The sequence below is a fragment of the Rhopalosiphum padi genome, chromosome 2 (genome assembly GCF_020882245.1).
Source record: "Rhopalosiphum padi isolate XX-2018 chromosome 2, ASM2088224v1, whole genome shotgun sequence".
In the NCBI taxonomy this organism is placed as follows: Eukaryota; Metazoa; Arthropoda; class Insecta; order Hemiptera; family Aphididae; genus Rhopalosiphum; species Rhopalosiphum padi.
In genome coordinates this window covers 78550396-78573198 of record NC_083598.1, presented here as the reverse complement: position 1 = coordinate 78573198, position 22803 = coordinate 78550396, and the positions used below count along the sequence as shown (strand labels likewise).

Here is a 22803-nt window from a genome sequence, read left to right as displayed (position 1 = left end):
GTTTTTATATCGATTAATGACTTCAATATAGGTATTACCTATTTATCGGTTTATGGGTGGATTTAGTGCAAATTATACAGTAAATAGTTAGTATTTGTGCTAAAGTTGAATAAAAAATAAAGAGGCTAAACAGAAATACATTATTTAAATCATATTAATTTACAAAATAATATAATATTGATAATAAATAATAATATCTTTACTTGATCGTCATTGTATTAAATGTAAAATAATTAGGAAAAGACTTTGTTTATCGGAAAAATATGTCAATAGGTATGTCATATATTAGAGTTAAATCGAAAGAAATATATTATATTAAAAAAAAGATCCACCAAAAAGTATAAAACGGGTATAGTACAGAAATCAAAATTCACGTTAAAATATTATATTACCAATACTTAAGTGGGTAATATTAAATAATTAACATTTTAACGATATAATAATGATTAATGATCTTTGGAAAAATAACGGACATACGGGCCTCATCGTCGCAGGCTAGTAATAAACAATACTGTACGTCTGTACTCGTCGTCTGGGAGATTTTCAATTTTCTCGTTATCGTACAATATTTTAAAGGTTCACTTACGATTCTGAGTCCGGACATTCTACACTTTCAAATCTCAATCATATAACAGTACCTACGACAAAACAGTAAATAACGATACAATAGCAATGTTTTTTGGCATGCACTCGAGTCTTAGGTATACGTTGTGGTAGGATTCCAATTTTCCAACGTGGCAATGTGCACAATATTTTTCGCTTGTCTCAAATATTTAATGAAATCCTTAATTAGAATTATTTTTAAATTATCATAGGAATATTTTCCGTAAATTATTGAATATAATTTATGATTCATGTTCATGTGGAAAATGTGAAATACGAATTGATGATAATACTGATAATAGTGAATGTGTTGAACTTAGGAATATTTTATAAATTTGCACAAACAATGTGTGCATAACGAAAAATACTTTAATTAAAATAATTACCAGACAGATTGGACATTTTTATTTCAAAAACAAAGAAGAATACAAAAATAAAAAAAAGGTTACAACTGGCTACTATGGAAAATAATATATGACAGTATATTTGTTACAAACAGTTTAGATAGGTACCTATATAGGTACTTCAGTTTAAAAGAATACAGTTTCCTCTAAAAGCAGCATTTGCAATATCAATAAATAAAGCTTGAGGATGATACGCTTAATGTAGCAGGTATAAATTTAGAAAAATCCTGTTTTTTCCTGAGGAAGTTATTCTCTATGTGGCGTGCTCATGTGTAGGTATCCGGTATCGAACCCAAAAAATCTTTATTTTTTAGCGAAAGATGGAAAAAACAAAACACGTAACTTATAAAAATGTGTTTAAATAAGATATAGTTTACAATAAATCACAGTAGTTAGTTTGTATTTGTATTACTTACAAAATTCATATGTAACTAATATCACTATACGTGGCATTGGCATGTTCAGTGCGACAGTGCGCAGTCTCCAGTTTGCATTTCTATTCTGATTTTTTTTCGGCTTCTTAAAACTGATTAACGTTTTTAGACCTATTTTATCTGAACAACAGACCGACGACTAATTGTGATGTATGATGTATGGTTAGAAAATGATGACGAATACGCTTCTGCCATCTAAGGTTTAGATTCTAAACCACTATTCAGGAAAGTCGAGTTCAAGCTCAAACTGGCCAGGCTTTCGAAATTGCGTTTTGAAAATCATGAATCGATTTCATCCGAACTCCGAAGTCATATGTAGGTTTTGGGTAACTTTTTTGATGAGTGATCAAACAGCAACCTAACCGTCCTAACCTTTAGGTATATATATAGGTATAACTTTGGGATATAACTAACACAAATTGAAATGGTTAAATATAAATAATATAATCTAACACCATGTAATATTGTTTAACAATAAGGCGAGTTCAGTTAGTTTATTTTGTATTTTAACTATTGATGATTCCTTTAGTTAAAATATGATTAATTTATAATACATAATTATGGCTCTGTTAAATTTTCTAAATGTAGTCATATAATTAAATATTTACTCACTATATGTGCCTAAGTATATAAAATCATTACACATATTGAAAAATGAATAAAAGTGCATATTTTTTTTTTAATTAAGTGCATAGTTCAGATTTTCATTGCAGACAAATAAATCTTAGTCCTAATTATAACTATTTATATAATTTTTAAAACACTAAAACATATTTTTTGGTCTTAATTACTTTTAAAACTAAAAAGTTTACATTGTTTTAAAATTTTTTAATTAAATAATATTATGTTTCAATATTGAATATTGATTCAATATTTTATAAATATGATTTTTTTTTTTAATTTATGACAATGTACATATTATAATTATTTTCTGAGTTTAAAACATAGTTTAAAAACTCATAGATTATTTTTAAGTTAAACAAAATAAAAGGAAGACATTGTTTGTATGTAAGTATTTATGATTAAATTTTACTTTTAACTTTTATACATAAAATGTATACATCTCCCAAATATCATAAAATTAATAAATGGTATAACGCAACATTGATCTGTTTAAAATTATTCAGTATACAATTTAACAGAACACATCAGGTTGTCAAACATGTCTACTTAGAAATCACCTTGAACATACTTTTTCTAACAGTTGATACTTTGATAGTACACAATTATAACATCTCTAAAATCTATTATTTTTATTAAATATTAATTAAATAGATATTATTTTCAATCCCAAATTATAAAATGTAACATTTAACATTATAAATAAGATTTTGATTTAAAAATATTTATTTATTTTTTATAATGGGATGTGAAAAATATCTTATTATATCAAATTATTCTTTTATCTAATTGAATTAAATTTGTATCAGCTTACATTTTTTTTTAATATATATATATTTTTATCCAATCGAATTTACACATATTATATGTATTATCAATTTATTTGTGATTAATACATCAAAGAAAATTATCTTAAAAGCTTTAAGTTACAATAGGTATATTTTTAAGTTGCTTTGTATTGCTAAAAAAAAATTTCTACAATAGCACTTTAAAAATAATCTTTCTCAAACTGTAATACATCTCAGTGACTGATTAGAGTAAAGTAGAGTAGAATATCACTGAGATATACTATAATTTGAGACAAAACAATATAAACAATAAATCTACACTATTAATTATATAATAAAATAAACAGTTTGTTAATCTGAAATAGTTTAAAAATTGTTATCCGTTTGAGGTGATCTCATTACTCCAACACCACCTCCAAGACGTCTATAGTTCATTGTTCCACAAAGCCGCCACTGATTTTGGCTTTGATCATATACTTCAATTGTTTTTAGGTATGCTGTTCCATCGAATCCACCAACAGCATACAGTTGTCCATTAACCACAGCTAAACCTACACCACTTCTCCGAGATGTCATAGCAACTATTGGTGACCACGAATTTGTATGTGGATTATATCTTTCAGCACTACTTAATTCCATGCAATCATCACGGCCTCCCACTGCATATATCATATCTTTATAAACAGCACATCCCAAATGTTTCCTTCTTGTTGACATTGGGGCCATTACAGTCCATTTATTCTGTCTTGGATCATAACGTTCGACAGAACTTAACGGCGATTGTCCGTCTGAACCACCAATTGCATACAAATAACCTCCTAATACTGCCACAGCAACACCTAATCTTCTTGTTGTCATGGGAGCCACTTTACTCCATTTATTTTCCTTGGGGTCATAACGTTCAACATGACTTAAACATTGTACACCATCTTGACCTCCCACTGCATATAGCAAACCATCCAAAACAGCCACTCCAACACTTGTTCGACATGAAGTTGTAGGAGCTACATCACATGACCATTGATTGGTCTGAGGATCATATCGTTCTATACTGTTAAGGTACGATTGTCCATCATGTCCACCAACTGCATATAACAAATCATTAAGTACAGCTACTCCAACTCCACATCTTCGTTTACTCATTTGTGCCTGTAGCTTCCAATCTTCTGTTTGTGGATCATAACGTTCAACTGAAGCTATAGCATCTCCACTACACCAACCTCCAACGGCAAATAAAAGCTGACCCCTTTGAGTAGGTTTGCGAGGTCGAGTTCGGGGTCCTTGCATTAAAGGTCGTTCTTGTGGTAACAGTAAATAGTTTTTAGCTTCATCAACGAGATCTCTACATGTTTCATCACTACGAACTAATAAGTCAGCCCCTACTGTGCCAACTAGAAACTTAGGACTTAACAAAGGTAATCGTACATGCTGAAGTACCTGTGGAAGATTCTGTCGTCGCTCAGAAATATTATATTTCACCCAAGACATTGCAGCGCTGAACACTTGCTCTTCTGTTCTCACATTAAGTTCATCACTGGCAATTAAATCGATTAGTTGTGTAACTGGAAGAAGAAGAAATTCTTCACTCTCCATAACTTCTTGAAAATTATGCTGTGTATATTTATCGGCTACACGTAAAAGATCAAGACAAGAATGTGTATCTGCAAATGCTCTGATGCCCAGACAATTTGATGGATCGAGTTGCCTCCTTAAAAACTCACAACAAATATCTTGTATTTCCGTTAATTGCAACAGACAAGCAGCTGGAAGAAGAGTTTGGACATTAGATTCTTCTACTGTGATTCGAGCGGAATAACAAAATTCAATTAAAAGTTCCATTGCTATTTCATCCATATCACGTATAGTGACTTCTGTTTGTCGTGATTCAGCTAGGTCTCCGTTAAACATAGCCCTGAAGTAAGGACTACATGCAGATAAAATGTTACGGTGAGCGAATATTTTTCGATTGTTGATATTGAGAACAACATCACATAATTCACGATGACGGCGCATAGAACTGAATTCGGCTAACATACATCTTGGATGTTTATCAGAGACGTGTGTTAGCCGATTAGGCAAAGGTGAATCTGGTTCCATTGGACCCATATGTAGTGCACTAGACCGTGCACCAAGGGATGAAAAGAGATGCACGGGTGGAGAACACCAATCCCACGTACCTGATGCAAAAAAAAATATATTATAATAATTATTTTTACAATCTTAAATTTTGCTAATTATTATCATTGATACAGTTAGAGGTCTTTTTAAATACCTATGACATAATTATTTTTAATAATTTTTTTTTCATAAAAATTCTCCAACTATCAATTCACCTATGACATAGGCAAACTCAACCTTCAGCCCCTCCAGGTATATTTATATTTTATTTACTAAATGTAAAAATTTATGAACTAAAAATAAATAAACATTTATTTTATAAATTATTGATATTAAAATAAAAGTATAATTTTAACTGTGTATCTAAATGGCTACCTACAAAAGAAGATATATTAATAATTTTCTATTCTAAAGTTAATTACATGATCATTATTTAATAATTATTTACATTTTCATGTAATATTAAAAATATATTAATATTGTAATTAATAAACTATTTTTATTGTGAAACAGGCATTTAAGTAATTACCATAATATGCTGAGTCTCATTAAAAGCAGAATATAGAAGTGAGTATACTGAATAAATGGTTATGTTTCTTTTGTATAATAATATTTAATTTCAATTAATCAGCTTACATGTATAAATAAATAAAAAAGTACATGCAGTTAAACAAAATTGTAAAAAATTACAGTATTACATATATAGGTATATAAAACAATAGAACTTTTGAAACTTTAAAATTCTAATATTATCGAGTTGAAAACTAATACAAAAGTATTAAGGTTTGTTATTTTTGTATATATTTTAAGAATACAAGGCTAGGTATGAATAATTAATATAAATACTATTCAATGTGTTTTCTTAAATATCTACAATATGTTTCAAAATAATATTAAATAAATCATTTTTCACAATAAATCATGAATATTTTAATTAAGTCATTCGATATGAAAACAATATGTATATGTCTAAACCAATTCTAACATCATAAAATAAAAATATGAATATGTTGACTCTACCTTCAATTTTGCAGTCTATTTATTAACAATTTAAGTATAATAATGATGTTGACGTTTAAAGTAGTGTTGAAGTTTACAGTATTTTAAAAATGTCTATACAGTAAATATTAATGTAGACATATTGTAAGTGTAAATATTAATTTGTCTTGAATCAATCGTCTTTTTTCTTTTAATAAATTATTTATGTAGTCGTAACAAATAAAAATTAAAGCAATAATCATAATAATATTAATAATAATAATAAAAACAAATATTATCAATAGTCTTATCGTAATCGACCGTGACAGCAGTGTTGCCAGTAAGACAAATGAAAAATATCAAGGGTGTTATCTACGTGGTATCCCAACCGTACCCATACTTATTCATGTTTCATCGATATTATTATGGGTACAGTTCGGCCCCTTTATAAAAAATTATAGCTGAGCATAGACCTTTATACTAGAGCCCTATAAGGCTATAAAGATCTCTATTCTCTACAGTGCCTTACTTATACTGGAGAGCCTAGATAATATTATTATATTAAATAGGTACCTATACAAATAAATAAGATAAGTAACATGCTTATTGCTAAAATTCAGTGGCGTATTTTCAAATTTTTCTGGGGGGGTTCCTCAGTTTATACATAATTAATCTATGATAAACTATAATATATGAATAATAGTTTATATAATATAAACTATGATATCTTGTAATAGTTACGTCCTTATGCAGTTTTTGGAGGAAGTTGAACAAAATATATAATTGTATTATTATAAATGTATAATTTCTATACTTATTACTTAAAACCATGCTGAAGGAACATATGTTGCGTAACGAATTTTAAACTATATCTTATATAATATTTTTTTAACGGGAAAAAAATATGTCCGCGCGTGCCTACATAAATCGGGTTCTGCAAATATGTAAGAATTTTAGTTTTTTTTTTTTGGAGAGATTTTTTTTTTTTGGGGGGGGAGGTCCAGTACCCCTACTACGAAATACATCCACTGGGCCTTAAATCTATATTTATTCCTTGTTTATCTTTCGCAAAATATTAAAATATATGTAGATAGGTAGTCGAATTCGGTATTGTTAATGCTGCCAATTAAATGGCCACAATTCCTTATCTAAGGGGAAAGTCTTAAGTTTCCATCACGATTGTAGTAGATAAACTACAAATTTACTAAAATTTGCAGGCTATTGCCTGGATATTTTTTGCGGGGGGGGGGGGGGCTATAATATTTAATTGCTAGGGTATTACAGGATTTTTACAATATACAGTGGAACCTGGGAATCTCGATAACTCGAACTTCTATAAGCCGAATTTTCGATAAATCGAAGGAATGCCATGGCCCCTGCATTTCAATTTATGGTAGCTTGAACCTCCTAACGACGGTGGAGGGGTGAGGGGATAGATCCTCCCATGACTTTTTTTCATTAATATTTATAACAATTAAATTTATGTACATTATACTATTATGTTATTGTATTAAATTTTGTTTTATTTTTTACGCCCCCTCCCAAGACAAAATCATTTGACTGCCACTGCAATTCATGGAATGATATTGAGAATATTGAATTCAAAAATTTCCACTTGCTTTGTTATTTATTTTTAATTTTTTCATGCAGTCATGCAAAAAAGAACTATCCGTATAAATTTATTTAATTATATAATTGTAAAAATAACTGAAAATACAAATTTTAGTACATTTAATAATAATAAAAAAATTAAATAAATAAATAACATTTGTTTATAATTTAAAATTCAAGCGTCATTCTTTTTTTGAAGCAAACATATTAATTATTTTTTCAGAATCAATATGTATCTCTATGTGAATATTCATCAGCAAACAATACTACGATGTACGATGGTAGATACAAGAAACGAGTAACAATTCGTGCTCGTGACAGGCGAATATATACAATTTCCTGCAATTTGATATTTCAAGGGGGACTTAAGCTTTGAAGCCCCCCTACCAAGCTACGGCACGGCCAATTTGTAATGTTACTTCATTACAAATTTAAAAATACGCTTTGATCAGTTCTATCTACAAGCGTGATAGAATGACGTGTATATAGCCAGGTGCTAGGTATAACCTATATGTTGTATAGTATATTATAGTATCGATAAGGAACGATGTAATAAATTATGTTTATACGATGATTTATGATGGTTTATATCAAATGTATAACAAAATATTAACAGTAAATAAGTACCTATCTACTACGAATATTGAATAGTCATGAATCAACAGTTAACTTTTATGACGTATGCTATACTATAGAGCCATATTATAGGTATACTTACAGTTTTTCATTATATTTTTATATTTTGTTTTTCATATAGCCGGATATAGGTAATATAAACTTTAAATAACAATATTAGCGTATATTGTAAGCTTAAACATATCAATTTGTGTTATCTTAATTTCTGTATTTTTCATGAGTTCCTTTTAAGGATCATAGGTGTTTTGCGTGGTTGCAGTTCACTCTGGCAGTCTGGCACTATAGTCAGACCTCTAAATTTAAATCGATTCAAAACTAATTTTTTATTATTTGTAGTCCGTTGTAAGTTTACATATAATATAGCTTATACAGCATTGTAGGTATAGAACAATATTATAATACATAGGTAGGTATTAACTACTATATAGGTATTCAAAATGTATTTGCACATGACAAACATTCTGTCTGTCAGATTGTTGTTCAGCTGCCGCTATACTTTTGCATTTTTGTGCTATATTAGTCTATTAGGTAAAGATAATATCCATAAAATATTATTTTAAATTTTTGGTTTTTTTTATAGGTATGCTTATTTTTTTTTTTTGATTAATGTACAATAACATTTTTATTTATTATTAAAAAAAGCTTGAAAATGTTATAAAAATGTTCTCGTAAGTTACTTTTACAGAAATCAAAATATTGAAAATACACAGTCGTAATTTTGTTTTATAAGCGTTTGAAAAGCGAAAAACTTAAAAGTAACTAACTTTATATTTTTAACTCATTAATTTCCAGTTTTGCATTTATACATGTGTACATTTTGATAGCAGCATACGAAAATATGTAAATTATTTTGTTGTTAAATAAAAAAAAAAAATAAAAAAAAATAAAGCTTGACAATTTAGTATAAGGACTTCCATAAAAAGTAAGTGTTACGCAATATTCTAAAATAATGAAATATATATCTGACACAAATTTTTTTTATAGATATTTTGAGTTCTAATTTGACGAAAATGGAAGCAAAAGCGAATACCTAAGTACTAAGTAGGTAGTATTTTCTACTTGTGAGTGCCTTAACCTAACCGTCTGAGTGGAGTAATAGGATTTGTAATAGGATTGAAAAGTTTTGTATTTTATATGTATTAGATTTAGATATTAGATATGTATTTTGTATACAACATTAGAGTGCACCACTATTCACTTTGTGATTTAAAATAAATGGTTAATATACACATGGATAGATAGCGGTTATATTACGAACTATTACGATAATATCGTGTTTCATTTTATCGTATTCGATTTTATTGGTATAAAATAATATTAAAAATAAAGTAATATATAGTCATTAGTCATAATATGTTATAAGCAATAGCAAAACATGAAATTAATTATAAGATACCTAGTTATATTGTGTAGGTATATTGTATAGAATATTATAATAGATGGATTCAATGATACATTTATAATGTCATAACTCATAATAATTTGTGTCTATAAAATAAAATAATATAATAAAATTTAGGTAAGTAGCTGGTATTATTAGTATAAACATTTTTTAAATAATATATATATATATATATATATATATTATCTATTATATTTTATAATTATTTACGTCGATACATCATAATAAGTACATAATATGTTGATATGTTATATTTATTTATAGAACTACACAATAGTTTAAGAAATCATAATTACTGCTGACACTACTGGTTTTATTTACATGCTGACATTTATAACATTTTGGTAGGTAACGGTGCGGTAAGCAATCCGTCATCAATTTTATGATCTACAATTATTTGTTCTATTTGCTAACTGTAAGCCGTAAGGCAATATAAATGGACCTCTAAATTGGAGCCAATACCCAGCATAATATTATGCGTGTATGATGTATTACGAAACAAAATCGTTCTGTACGTGTCAATGGAGCTTCCTCTATACTTGAAAGGCGGTTATAATGGTTATATGAAGAATGATGGAGATCTATGCATCCATCAAACTCGTCAAAGAATTATTGAAATACCTATCGATGATTTTCTAAACGACATAAAAGTAACTTTTTGTGATTAATTATTAGTATAGTAATTGTAGTATAATAATATCTATATACAATCATTTTTTTTTTAAATACAATTTTATAAATAATTATTTGTTTATTTTATTTATAACAATATTTTTATGTAACTTCTTTTTCATAAGTTAATATTTAATTGAGTTTAATTTGTATGAATTATTTGTATTTATATATTATATATGTTTTTGAGAGTTTAAAAATAGGAAGGGGTTTAATATTGTTTTAGTCTACTCATTTAACTATTTTAACTGTGGAAATAGTTGTTATAATAGTGATTTATTAATTTCGAGTGTAATTGCAGATGTACCTCATATTTCTATATCATCATTTTTAGTAAATGATTATGACATGGTTTATTATTAATTATTTCTAACATTATTTTTAAAAGCTAGTTCAACCTAGTTACCTTTGGTTTTTTGTTTCATTAAGCTTACTTTTATATATATTGTAAGCTTAAAAATGAGAAAATGAGTTTATTGGCAAAAGGCTACTCTTTCTGATGGGGTAGCTCCTTTGCGAACTACTTATATTATTTTTCCAAACGGCCGGCTGTTTTTCAGGCTTATTGCAGATAAATTAAGAGCAGTTAGGACTTTTAAAAACTAGAATTATTATATAGTAATTGTATTATTTGTAGACAAAATAACAAAAGAATTATAATAAACTTTATAATTAACAATTATATTTATTTAGTAAAGCTGTGCATTATAAATAGTACAGTTTTTGACTATTATAATATTATTATTAATATTTATTTATATTTATAGTATAAACAAAGTAATAAGCATATTACCAATGTCACTAAATAATTAATAAGAAAAAAAATACATAAATAAATTTATATTTACTTTCTGTTACATGTTGTTTTTTTGTGGTATTTTGAGTTACACTAGTACACGACACATTGTTTTTCCAACAAGCGCATCTATTTGTTTAGTACGATGTTTTTCAAAACATTTTTAATAAATAAAATTAATAGTATAATAGTCAAAAACTATACAATAATATTCAACTTTATTAAATAAATATAATAGGCACTTGTACATACAATAAATATATTTTTTATTTGTACAAGTAATAAATTACTATACAATTATTATATAATAATTATAGTTTTTAAAAGGCCTAAATACTATTAACCTGTTTGCAATAAGACTTAAAAACAGCCGGTAGTTTAGATAAACAATAAGTAGTTTGCAAACGGGATCACCCTATTGGAAAGGGCTTAGTCTTTTTACAAAAAGACTAATTTTCTAAATGACTTACGACATATTTATATTATTTATTATGCATACAATACATAGTCTATACATTTTGTATAACTACTAAAATATTGTAATTGTATGTATCGTGTGCCATTATATAGTATTAAAATATTGCTATACTTATAATCAATAATTTTTGTTATATTTCATAAAGCGTAAAATTATAATTATTGTTCTTAATCTTATTCTCCTAGATACGATGTAATTAATTTTTAGTAAAAAGGAAAAAATTATGTACATGCAATATTTTTCGGTTCATATAAAAAAAAAACATACTTCGCCATTCGTAGAGATTTCTATTCAAGGGTAACATTATCCCTTCCAGGGTTGTTCATTCATAAATGTTATTTAAGGATCAATAACTGCTGGCATTCACGTCATCAAATCGTGGTTACCATGGGTACTTGTTGCGTGTCTCTTGACGTCAATGGTATCATCATTTACGTCACTTGCAAGTGGAGACAATTATGAACGAACCTATAATCTTTATTTAATTTGAATTCAGATTTACAACAATAATTAAAACATTTTTTTTTTCAAATAATTTTAGTATAAAATTTACCTATTGATGTAAAATAATTGCGCATTATTGTGAATTGTAATAAAATACGTGAAACGATGGGAAGAATTATAGTTAACAAAATATTCGAAAATCAATTTTTTAGTAATTAAAAAAAAAAATAAATAATGTTTATTAATAAGATAAATAGTGTTTAAAGATCTGTTTAAAGAATCTTGTACATTCAGTCCATGCACATGATTTATTCGTGGAGGGGATCATAAAAAAGTATTTAATTTATATTAATTTGTTTAGTTAAATACAAATTAAAAAGTGTTTACTAAAGTGTTTATTAATTATGGTTATTCTATTATACATTATACTTCAAGAGTCTTGCAGAAGTAAACTTCCTTTTTATTCGATAACACTAATAGCTGTTAATGACTTAGATGTAAAACAGGCATTGGGGAGTTTGACCGCATACCCATTGCGCACGGACTTGAGTACATTAACTAAAAACGAGGGAAAGTAGGTAACCACTTTGTTGTACAGTAGGTGTCGATTATACCTCGTCATTGAGGAGTAAGTCACAGTTATGTAAGTCTATTACATTTTAATTCAATGAAAAATGTCATTGCATTATACAGAAAATCAATTATAAAGACGATCTGTCAGCTTATATTATACTTTATACTATCTGCAATATATTTTATTATATATTTATATTGCTATATTAAAAGTATATTTTTTCTTTAATATTAGTATAGTATACGGTAGGTTGAATTAATTTTTGCCGAGAATATATTGCATTTGTAAATTTCATTAAAACCAATATAAAATATAATAATATATTTTAAACGTTTCAAAAATCCAACAAATAGTATTTTTAAATTACAACAAAATAACTAAAATTATTATTCTTCATTTAAATTTCAAGTTAAAATGTTAATAAAATAAATTGCGCTTATATATAATATTTTCGAATTGAATTGTTGGTTACAGTATTAACTATTTTTGAGACATCTATTATTAAATTTTCAAGAATTTATCAAGAGTACAAACATTTATTTTGAAAATAAAAACAAAATAAAAATGTCGAATATTTATAAATAGTTCAAAAAGAATTAAAATATTTCGAAAATTATACCATGTGTATAAAAGTATAATATAAATCTCTGGGAAAATTTTAAGTATTTATGGTTAAGATTTTGAATATTGTAGATAACTTGTTTTATTTTTTTAATGATAAATCGTTGTTTTACGCTTACATATCCATCTATAACATTTATCATCTAAATTTAAACCACATTATACACTTATAAAAATTATTTGTAGAATCACGATTAACTTTTTTTTTAAATTCCAACAATAAAACTTATAATTAGAGATAGGATGTTTATGACCTAATAAGTATAAAAATGGCCTTAAAATGATAGAAAATGACCAAAAAAAAAAAAAAATATGAAAATGACATAAATTTTATTTTATAATTTTCGTACAGAAAATTTAGTGAACATTTATATTTTAACTTTTAAGTTTAATTTACAGTAAAAAAAATATATAAAATTATTAAAAATAAATTAAAAAGTAAAATATGAATAAATATGTCAGTTTTCATTCAACTAATAAGTAATAAAGTAATAATACTTGTTACAATAAAAACCTAATAAAATTATTTTTTTGAACAATTCATCAGAATCATAAACATTCAAAAATTATTTTGTAAGTAAAACTCATACAATTTTTAATTTTATCACTCAAGGTTTTGAATATATAATACAAGATTTCTTATAAATTTATATAACTGAAAAAAAAATAAAGTTTATTGTGAAGCCACATAAATTTGGACAAAATTGAATACTTAAACGTATAATAATGATTTATTCGTAACCATTTTTATTATTTTGTTATCATTCAGAAAATAATAATCATATAAACTCAAAACATTTTAAAATACTTAAATTATCATTTTAGATTATTTATATAGAATATAGATAATTGAAATTTATTTTATAACTTTTCCAACTTGACCTCCTAAACAATAAATTAAAAATATATTTACGAAAAAAATTTTTTTTACTTAATCTACCCTATTTGATATTCACGATGAAGTATAGTATAACACATGATTCGTATTTATTCAAATTTGCATATTTATACTTAATGTTTTAATTTTAAGATTATAAATTGTACATATATTTATTTATTAAGAAAAAAAAAATAATAATTTTATGGTAAAAATATAAAAAACTTAAATTTGAATACCTGCAAGACCTAATTTTTAATAAGTACTTTTTTTTTACAGATACTTAAAAATCTAAAATATTGATATGCAGAATTTTAGATTCTGATCGGAGTGATGAATGTGTTGCTTTTACAATGATTTATTTTTTTTGTGTATGTATATTGTATACATAAGGTTCTTCATAAGTTTTCCAATTTGTATTAAAAATAAAATTTCTACCGAAAGAACAAATTAGTTTTTTATGAGTGTTTAAAGTTAAAATTTTACGTCATTATACATATATTTACCAACAAATAACATTTCTTCTCAAAGAAGTTATTTTTTAATAATCGATTTAGTTCTTTACTATTGTGTTAATTCTACAGGAACATTGATAATTTTTTCCTTATAATAATTTTTAGTGGTATATAAATACTTTGGTCAGATGCTTTTCTTTTTGTTGAATTTAAAATTATTTTCGAGGTAAATTAAGTGGTTAATGGTTATTCATGGATATATATTATTTCACATCGAAACATTATTCGCGTTAACTAATATGGCATTAACAAACCAATATAATGCTATTAAATACTTCGTTACGTTTGTAAACAAGATTCGTAAAAACATTTTTATCGTAAATTTAACGTTTATTTTTTAAAATACCTTTGTTAAAACCTTTTTTGTACGAGAGCTTTTCAATAAATGCAATTCAATCATTTATTTTAGTTAAAAGTGCAGTTCGTGTTAAAATGCTTGAAAGTTTAATGCTAAATTCCACATAAGTTGTTTTTACATATAGGTATAGATAAAAATATTTAAAATACATTTACACAATTTATTTTTTATAAGTGTTTGAAGTTAAAATTCGAAACTTGTTTTGCAGTTCAAAATTTATAAAATACGTAATTTTTATAATTAAAACTCAAAAACTAAAAGCAAAATTTCTCATAAGTAGTTCATACTTAAACTAAAAATTCTAAAAAATATATAAATATAAATTTTTTTTATAAATATTATATAAGTTTAAATTTGGACCAAATCGCATATTTAAACTACAAATAACGCACGACATTCATTATTTTATTATAATTCAAAAACATTATTCGTGTGGTCAAAAAATTTATATAGCGTTTATAATTATCTTTTAAATAAACAATGAAATTATCAAATCTAATTTTTCCGATAAAAATTAATTCAACTTACTGTAATATGAATAGTAAAATACTAAAATGAATTATTTCAAGAGCAATATCAAAAAATATAACATGAAATATACTTAGTGATATAATACGCTGGTATTACTGTCTTGGCTTAGAATCATTTTTCATATACAATTATATGTATATATATATATATATATATTATCGAATTCAAATTTAACATCACAGTGACCCACTTTACATCTAACGTAGGTATTTGCCTATTTATTTCATAATGAACCGATTATCGCGATTATGCGATTATGGCTTCTACAAGGCCCGGGATCGAGGCATACCAGTTGCTAGTGTGTTTATAAATGATTAAAATTTTTAATTCAACAATTATTAATTTTTTTTTTAATTTTTGAAAAATTGCCTACTTAATACCCCTTAAAAATGTACATGAAATCAGATAAAAATTATTATAATACTATATAAATTTCGTACTTTTGCTTATATTGGTATATATCTAGTATTTAATCAAATATATTGTTATGTTTTTTGATATTCCTATATTAGGCCAAGTAATTTATTTTATTGATAGTATTACAGCGTGAGTTGATTAATTTTTTCCGAAAATATTGCATTTGAAAATATTTGTATTTTGTTTAAAATCTAATAATAATTTAATAAACACACAATTTTTATATCTCTACGAATAATATTTTTGAACTATAACAAAATAATGAATATCATTATTCTTAGTAATATATTATGTTATTTCGTTTAAATTTAAATTTAAACTTAGTGTATAAAAAAAAATTATGTTAATATATTTCTTAGATTTTTTTTTTGGTTTCAATATAAGCTACTTAAGCGGAACTTAGTGTTGAATTTTTAAAAATTTTCAACTACAAAATAATTTCAAAATGTTGTCATAATATGATCAAATGCTTAAATAATAGAATTATTGGTGATAATAGTTTAAAATGATTTAATTTTAATTGATTTTATGACACTATAATTGAAGCTATTAAAATGAAAGTTAATCCTAGTTTATTTTAAATTAAAAATAGTCATATTTTATCATTATAAAGGAATATAATATAGTCAGCATATTAAACATACGTGATTAGTAGTCAATCATTTAGATTTTAAGGCGTTAATTTTTTTTAGATACATAATTTATGATTTTTATTAATTTATGCTTTATTTCACTATCGAATTCATTTTTTCAAGTAAATATTATTTTTATTAGACAAAATCTTATTTTAATATTTTTTTTAATTTCGTATTGCATATTATTATAAAACAATATATATTTATTTTTTTTTTGTTCATTATTTTAACAAAAATGAATTAATTAATTTATTGATTGATTCCTGATATTTTGCGATAACTTAATATAACTTAAAATAGCAATTATTGATTTTTAAAATGATAGGATGCATACGCATACTATATGTATACAAAGTTGCTTATTAGTGGACGCGTATATATCTATGGTAGTGAAAATCATTAAAATATTAATTTTCGACATTGATAATTAGTTAGGTATCGATATTATGTTTTTGATTAATTTTAAAACATAATGTGTTGTACATAAATAAATATATATAAATATATTTTTATTATTATTATTTTTTTAAATCAAGACAAACCATTTAATGTGGGTTTAAACTATATTTATGCATACAATGGACAATAAGAATACTTGATCTACGATTTTAACAGTCATGATTTGCTTGATTAAAGAACTCATCCATTAATGAAACTTCAATGTTGATTTACAAAGTATCATTGTCATAATATTAAAGTAGGGATTGACATTATCAAAATCGTTTTCTCCTTAATCTCTATACAGCACATACTTAACAATATAAATTTATAATTTTAAAGTTAAAGAATTTATTTATTTTTATTTTATCACGAAATTATTTTAACATAACTATTTACGTAATTTTTTATTAATTACTACTTTAAAATTGTTGAAATTAATGATTTTTTATAAAAGCGACCAGTTGCGAAGGATAAGCTGTTGATATTATTATGTTAAAAACATTAAGAATTCAAACATAGAAAAACGATTCTTTTATATAATATATTCGTGGGAAAGATGACAGTCAAAGCTAATGTATAAAAAAATACTAAATAATAAAACTATATTAAAAATTCAATTAGGTGGTCCCGTCGTTATTATCGTGACTAATTATCGACGTCTTTGAAGGAGGTCTATTGTTATCCATTTGAATTTTGGCCTACCGAAAATTGTTTATTGTTGGCTGGTCCACGAGGGCGGTCCGATAAGGCCTCTTACGAATCTAGATTTCTTCGTTCTCACGATTCTCTATTATATTATGACAAATCAGTGTACAAGATCAAAACTTTTTTTTTAGTCTTTAATCAATTAAAGAATTTACAAAACAAAACAATTTACACGGAAAAACAAATCAAAAATTAGAATTACCTATTTTAATATATTATTAGTTAAATTAAATTATGAACTAAGAGAATACGTACATATTTATCAATCACCATTAAAAGGTTAAAATAAAATATATATTTATTTCAGAAATAATTGCTCTGTATCATAATACGATTCAAAACGTGATTTATTTCCGTACGCCTGTGAACAATATGTCACTGTATCACTGCATTATCGCACGCATAAAAAAATTGTTGTCTCCTGATGGACAAGAGATGGCAGATAGATATATTTTTAAATGATGACCTTTGTAATACTATTAACAATACAAACAACAAACCTATAGGTTCAAGTTCACCTACAGAATCTGATCTAAACTAAAACTATTATTGACACTGATTTAAACAGATATAGATTAGGTACATTATATTTTATGAGACGAAAAAAATTTCGCAACTGGTTCGCATAACCGATGAATGCCTAATATTATATTGATTAATTACCTGACAAAATTCCACGCCCATTTGCCACCTTCTGTTATTTTAACAATTTTCAATGTTGACCAAAATTGTTTTTATTTACAACCGTTTGAAATTGTTGTATGGTAGTACAATAGTCGTTTTTTGGCTACTCTTGTCTTTTAACCAACGATAAATTAAATAGAAAATAAAATGACCGAGAAATAAAACCACTGTGATGTGAGCCATACAGTGAACACACTTTTATGACCCATTGTGACAGGCTGACACGAAACAAATGGGTACTGTAAACTGTTTGTATTTGTCGACTTTGTGTTCTGAGAGAGTGATATATGACATGTCTGTTAGAAATAAAATAAAAAAGGAAAAAGGCTTTAATCCAGGCATAAAAAAAATATAATAAAATTGTATACCTAGATAACAAAAAAAAAAAAAAAAATTATGATTAGAATAGGTAGGTGCAGGTATTCAAAAAGAGAACAGCATAATGACAGTAACATTCAATTAATGCTAGAAACGAATAAGGAATTCAAATTTAAAAATGGTTTATAATTTATCTTTTAGAATCGTATAGAACTTTTAAAAAATATATACAAATAAATACCAATAAATATATTCATATATATATATATATATATATATATATATATATATATATATATATATTAAACTAATTTGTCCAAGAAACGACTTATTGAATATTTTTATCAATAATGAGTTCTAATTTATTCATTTTCGACAATATTTAAAATACCAACTTAAAAATATGTAAATTGGTTATATTTATGAATACCTAAAAACAAATTTAGTTTAAACGTGATTAATGTAAGCATCTTTTTTTTTTTTAATTTGTCCTTGTTTTTCTTCCCAAATTTAATATATATCTAAATATTATATTCTGATTTTAGATTTTAGTCTACATATATATAAGAATATTGTAAAATAAAATTTATTATAGTTTTAATGTTTTGTACATTTATTCAGTAATATGATACATTTTAGGAATACTTGAATACATTTAAAAAAAATACGGGATCTAAAATTGTTAATGATTACTTAATTTTATTATTTTGTTGTGTTTATTACATATTACTAAAATATTAGAGATTGAAAGCAATGTTACCTTAAGTTTTAGTAATCATTTAAATAAGTATGGTCTATTATTTTTATCTAGCTAAAAGTCTTAAAATATATTTATTATAATTTATTAGTTATTACCATGATTCTAAACGACATTTTAAACTTATTGTAGTTAATAATATTCTTTGAAAGTATTCTTTATTGTAATATTTATTATATATTTAATCTTTAAATTTAAGAAATCTGTAATTATTTTTATTTAAAAAAAAACAGTGAATAATATAATATCATAATATATTTATCAAGTTATTTAATAATTGATAAAAAACAAATACTATTAACACATCAAGTGTTAAACTTTAATATGTATACTATTATAATTCTTAAAATGTTCTATAGTATATACATCATACATGTATAGAACATTTCCTTAAATTAAGTACGTACTACGTTTATATAAATTTAAACGTTTATAGTAATATGCTATATTACTATAATCTTATGGTAGTATACGTATATTTTCAATTTATATTAGCATTTAAAAATAAACATTTATTTTTAGTTTTTTTACAATGTATATAACATAAATAGTAGTAAAATCAAAGTATGCAAGTTTGAATACTAATAATCTAATAAAATGTGTTATTTATTCAAAGATTCAATTGCTAGATGGATACATTTTTTGGTTTATATCTGTGAAAAATACACATACGCACACACACACATATATATATTAGCTAAAAGTGATTATTTTATACTAATTTGATTTTTTAACAATCTAAAAGTGGAAATTGGTTACAATAAGAATAATCGGAAGAGGAATATGAACATTAAATTTGTTAAAATTTTTATCTAATTTTTGTTTGAAACCTTGATTAAGTTGAAAATGATTTAACCTTGATTATCAACAGGTAAAACTGTTTTCACTTGACCACTTAGACTATCTTTGATTTTTTTCCATAAATGTTAATAAAAAATGCTTTGCTCAGTCAAATAGGTTAAAAATGTATTATAAAGTTGTATACTAGTTAATACTGGAATAAAAAAAAGTTAACCATGATTCCACAAATATTTTAAATAAAATATAATAAAATAATAATGATAAACAAAAAATCGTCCTAGTCTAATAATGTTATACTAATACGAAAAATATTTACTTTAATACGAATATCAAAAAATATATCATGAAGTATTAAGTATACAGTGTAATATTGACAGATCGTCTTCAGAATCGTTTTTTATATGTAATAATTTATTATTGAAGTCAAATTTAATGCATAAATCATAGTGTCTTACTCAATGACGAGGTATTTAGAGATACTCGACACCTACTGTACAGCAGAGCGGTTACCTACTTTCTCCCCCTTTTTATAAATTGTTTTAATTTTTTTAATATGTCAATAAAAACGGAATATATTGAATCGAATCAACTAAATTATTACTTTTTATACTTAGCTCCATTCAGTATTGATTAGTCTTTAAATCATGATGAAATTAATAAAAAAAAATCCTACTCTGTTCTGTTTTTTACACTGACTTTTTATGATTTTTAATTTCAAAATATCAGATTAAAATCGAAAAAGCTTAGTATAAAATCTTATTAATCTTAAGAAAAAATCTAGATAATCGATAATTTATGTATATACATATATTTCACACCTATATATTGATACATTTTATATAGTTAGTAACTATACACATAACTACATACGAGTGGCATGATTGTAATTTGTTTTTGATGAAGTGTACATTAAAACGGTGTTAATACAATAAAACCAAAAAGTAGAAGTGAGTACGTGACAAGAAAAAGGTAATTATTATACGTATACCACAGTTTATGTAATATTATACTATTTTATTCATTATTTGTTTTCTCCGCAAATGTATAATAGTTAATAATATAATACATATTTTATAAAATAAATATTTTAAAGTAATAATATCAATGCACGATATACCACATTTAATCATGTTAACACGTTTGAAAATTATATGAATTTTTGAATTCTTATTCTTATAACCCTGCAAGAACGGACTCGATTAGATTTTATTTTCAGCTCATCTATTTTTAGAGTGAGACGTCAAACATTTTATTTTTCGTAGGACGAGCAAACTTGGTGGTTTGTTTGGTACCCATTGACCTTGTCTTTTATATCTACTAGGTTCATTTTGGCACTGTTCAATAAATTTCCATAATATTATAATGGTTATGATTCATTGTAAATTAATATTAAATATATACCTATAAAATACATATTTCAGATTCTCAATGAAATTATGAATTCATTGGTTTTTTTATTGTACACTAGTGTTTTTTAAATTTTAATTTTTTCTATGAGCACTAGAAAGATACTTGAAAATATTTAACTAGCTTTACACACTATTAAGATACTGTATGGTCATTATCTCCTGTTTTTTATTAAGTAATTTTTCAATATTATTAGTTGTTTAAAAGAACTTAGATTAGATTAGATTAGGATAGTTTTATTTTCTTTAAAATTTAATGTTATAAAAGTGTATAGTGTGAACTGCTTATGAAACAATTTAAAGGTCCTATTGAATTCTTTTATTAGCTTTTTATATTACATCATACACATCTATGTATAATAATATTTGTATTTAAATCAAAGTATCCACATATAATATTGGCAAGGACATGGTGTGTGAAATTATCAATTTGTATTATATTGGTGTATTAGTTTTAAAATATTTAAAATTTTCAAAAATAATATATAAGTATAGGTAGGTAATATAGTTTAATTTACTATAGAAACATGTTAATAAAAGAAGAATCTAAATAATTTAAAATTTAACTTTCAGGTAATATATTTTGTAATTGTAAGTATAATATTTTAATTTATATTATCTTTTTATTAATTATATTAATTTTTATATTATGTATGATTTAATTTACATGTACAATACGCATTAATGTAGTATATACATAAAATTGTAATAGTTGTATAGTTTGTTGTCAATTATGTTGTCATATAATGTTTAAATATGATCGAAAATAAGGCACTACAGTTTCCATCACGTAAATGTATCTTATTTATTTGAATTCCGCCCAAAAAATCAAATTAGAAGTAAAAAATAAAATATTTAAGATTGTATTTTTTTCTCTCTTCAATCTAGCCTGCAGAAAACTAAAATAATCTCCATACGCCTGTTAACCCATTATTCGGTAATAATTTAATGGGTGACCAGATGGTCATCACACCTTTTGATGGGACCCAACTCTATACACATGTATATATCTATATGTTACATGTACATTGTATATATTTTATATATATTATATATATATAACTGTATATTATATACACCGGCCAGTTTAATGAGATGCAAGGCCACTCCTATATGTGTATATATGCGCCAGGTTCTCCGCCACCTCCTCCACCTCACCGCCAGTCTTTTTTGTTTCG

The 22803-nt window shown here is 24.9% G+C and overlaps 1 protein-coding gene across 1 annotated transcript; it reads right to left on the bottom strand.

Annotated features, from left to right (window-relative positions):
• Window positions 1–1860: 1860 nt before the first annotated feature.
• LOC132921397 (kelch-like protein diablo) lies at window positions 1861–6206 on the bottom strand. Its single transcript, XM_060984404.1, has 2 exons — window positions 5989–6206; window positions 1861–5027 (listed from the first exon to the last, which is right to left on the bottom strand). The coding sequence occupies exon 2, from the start codon at window positions 4954–4956 to the stop codon at window positions 3217–3219; it is 1740 nt and encodes a 579-aa protein (XP_060840387.1). The 5' UTR covers window positions 4957–5027; window positions 5989–6206; the 3' UTR covers window positions 1861–3216.
• Window positions 6207–22803: the final 16597 nt, after the last annotated feature.

Coding starts and splice junctions, on each gene's coding strand:
- LOC132921397 (XM_060984404.1), bottom strand. CDS start 4,956: ATGGGTCCAATGGAACCAGATTCACCTTTGCCTAATCGGCTAACACAC.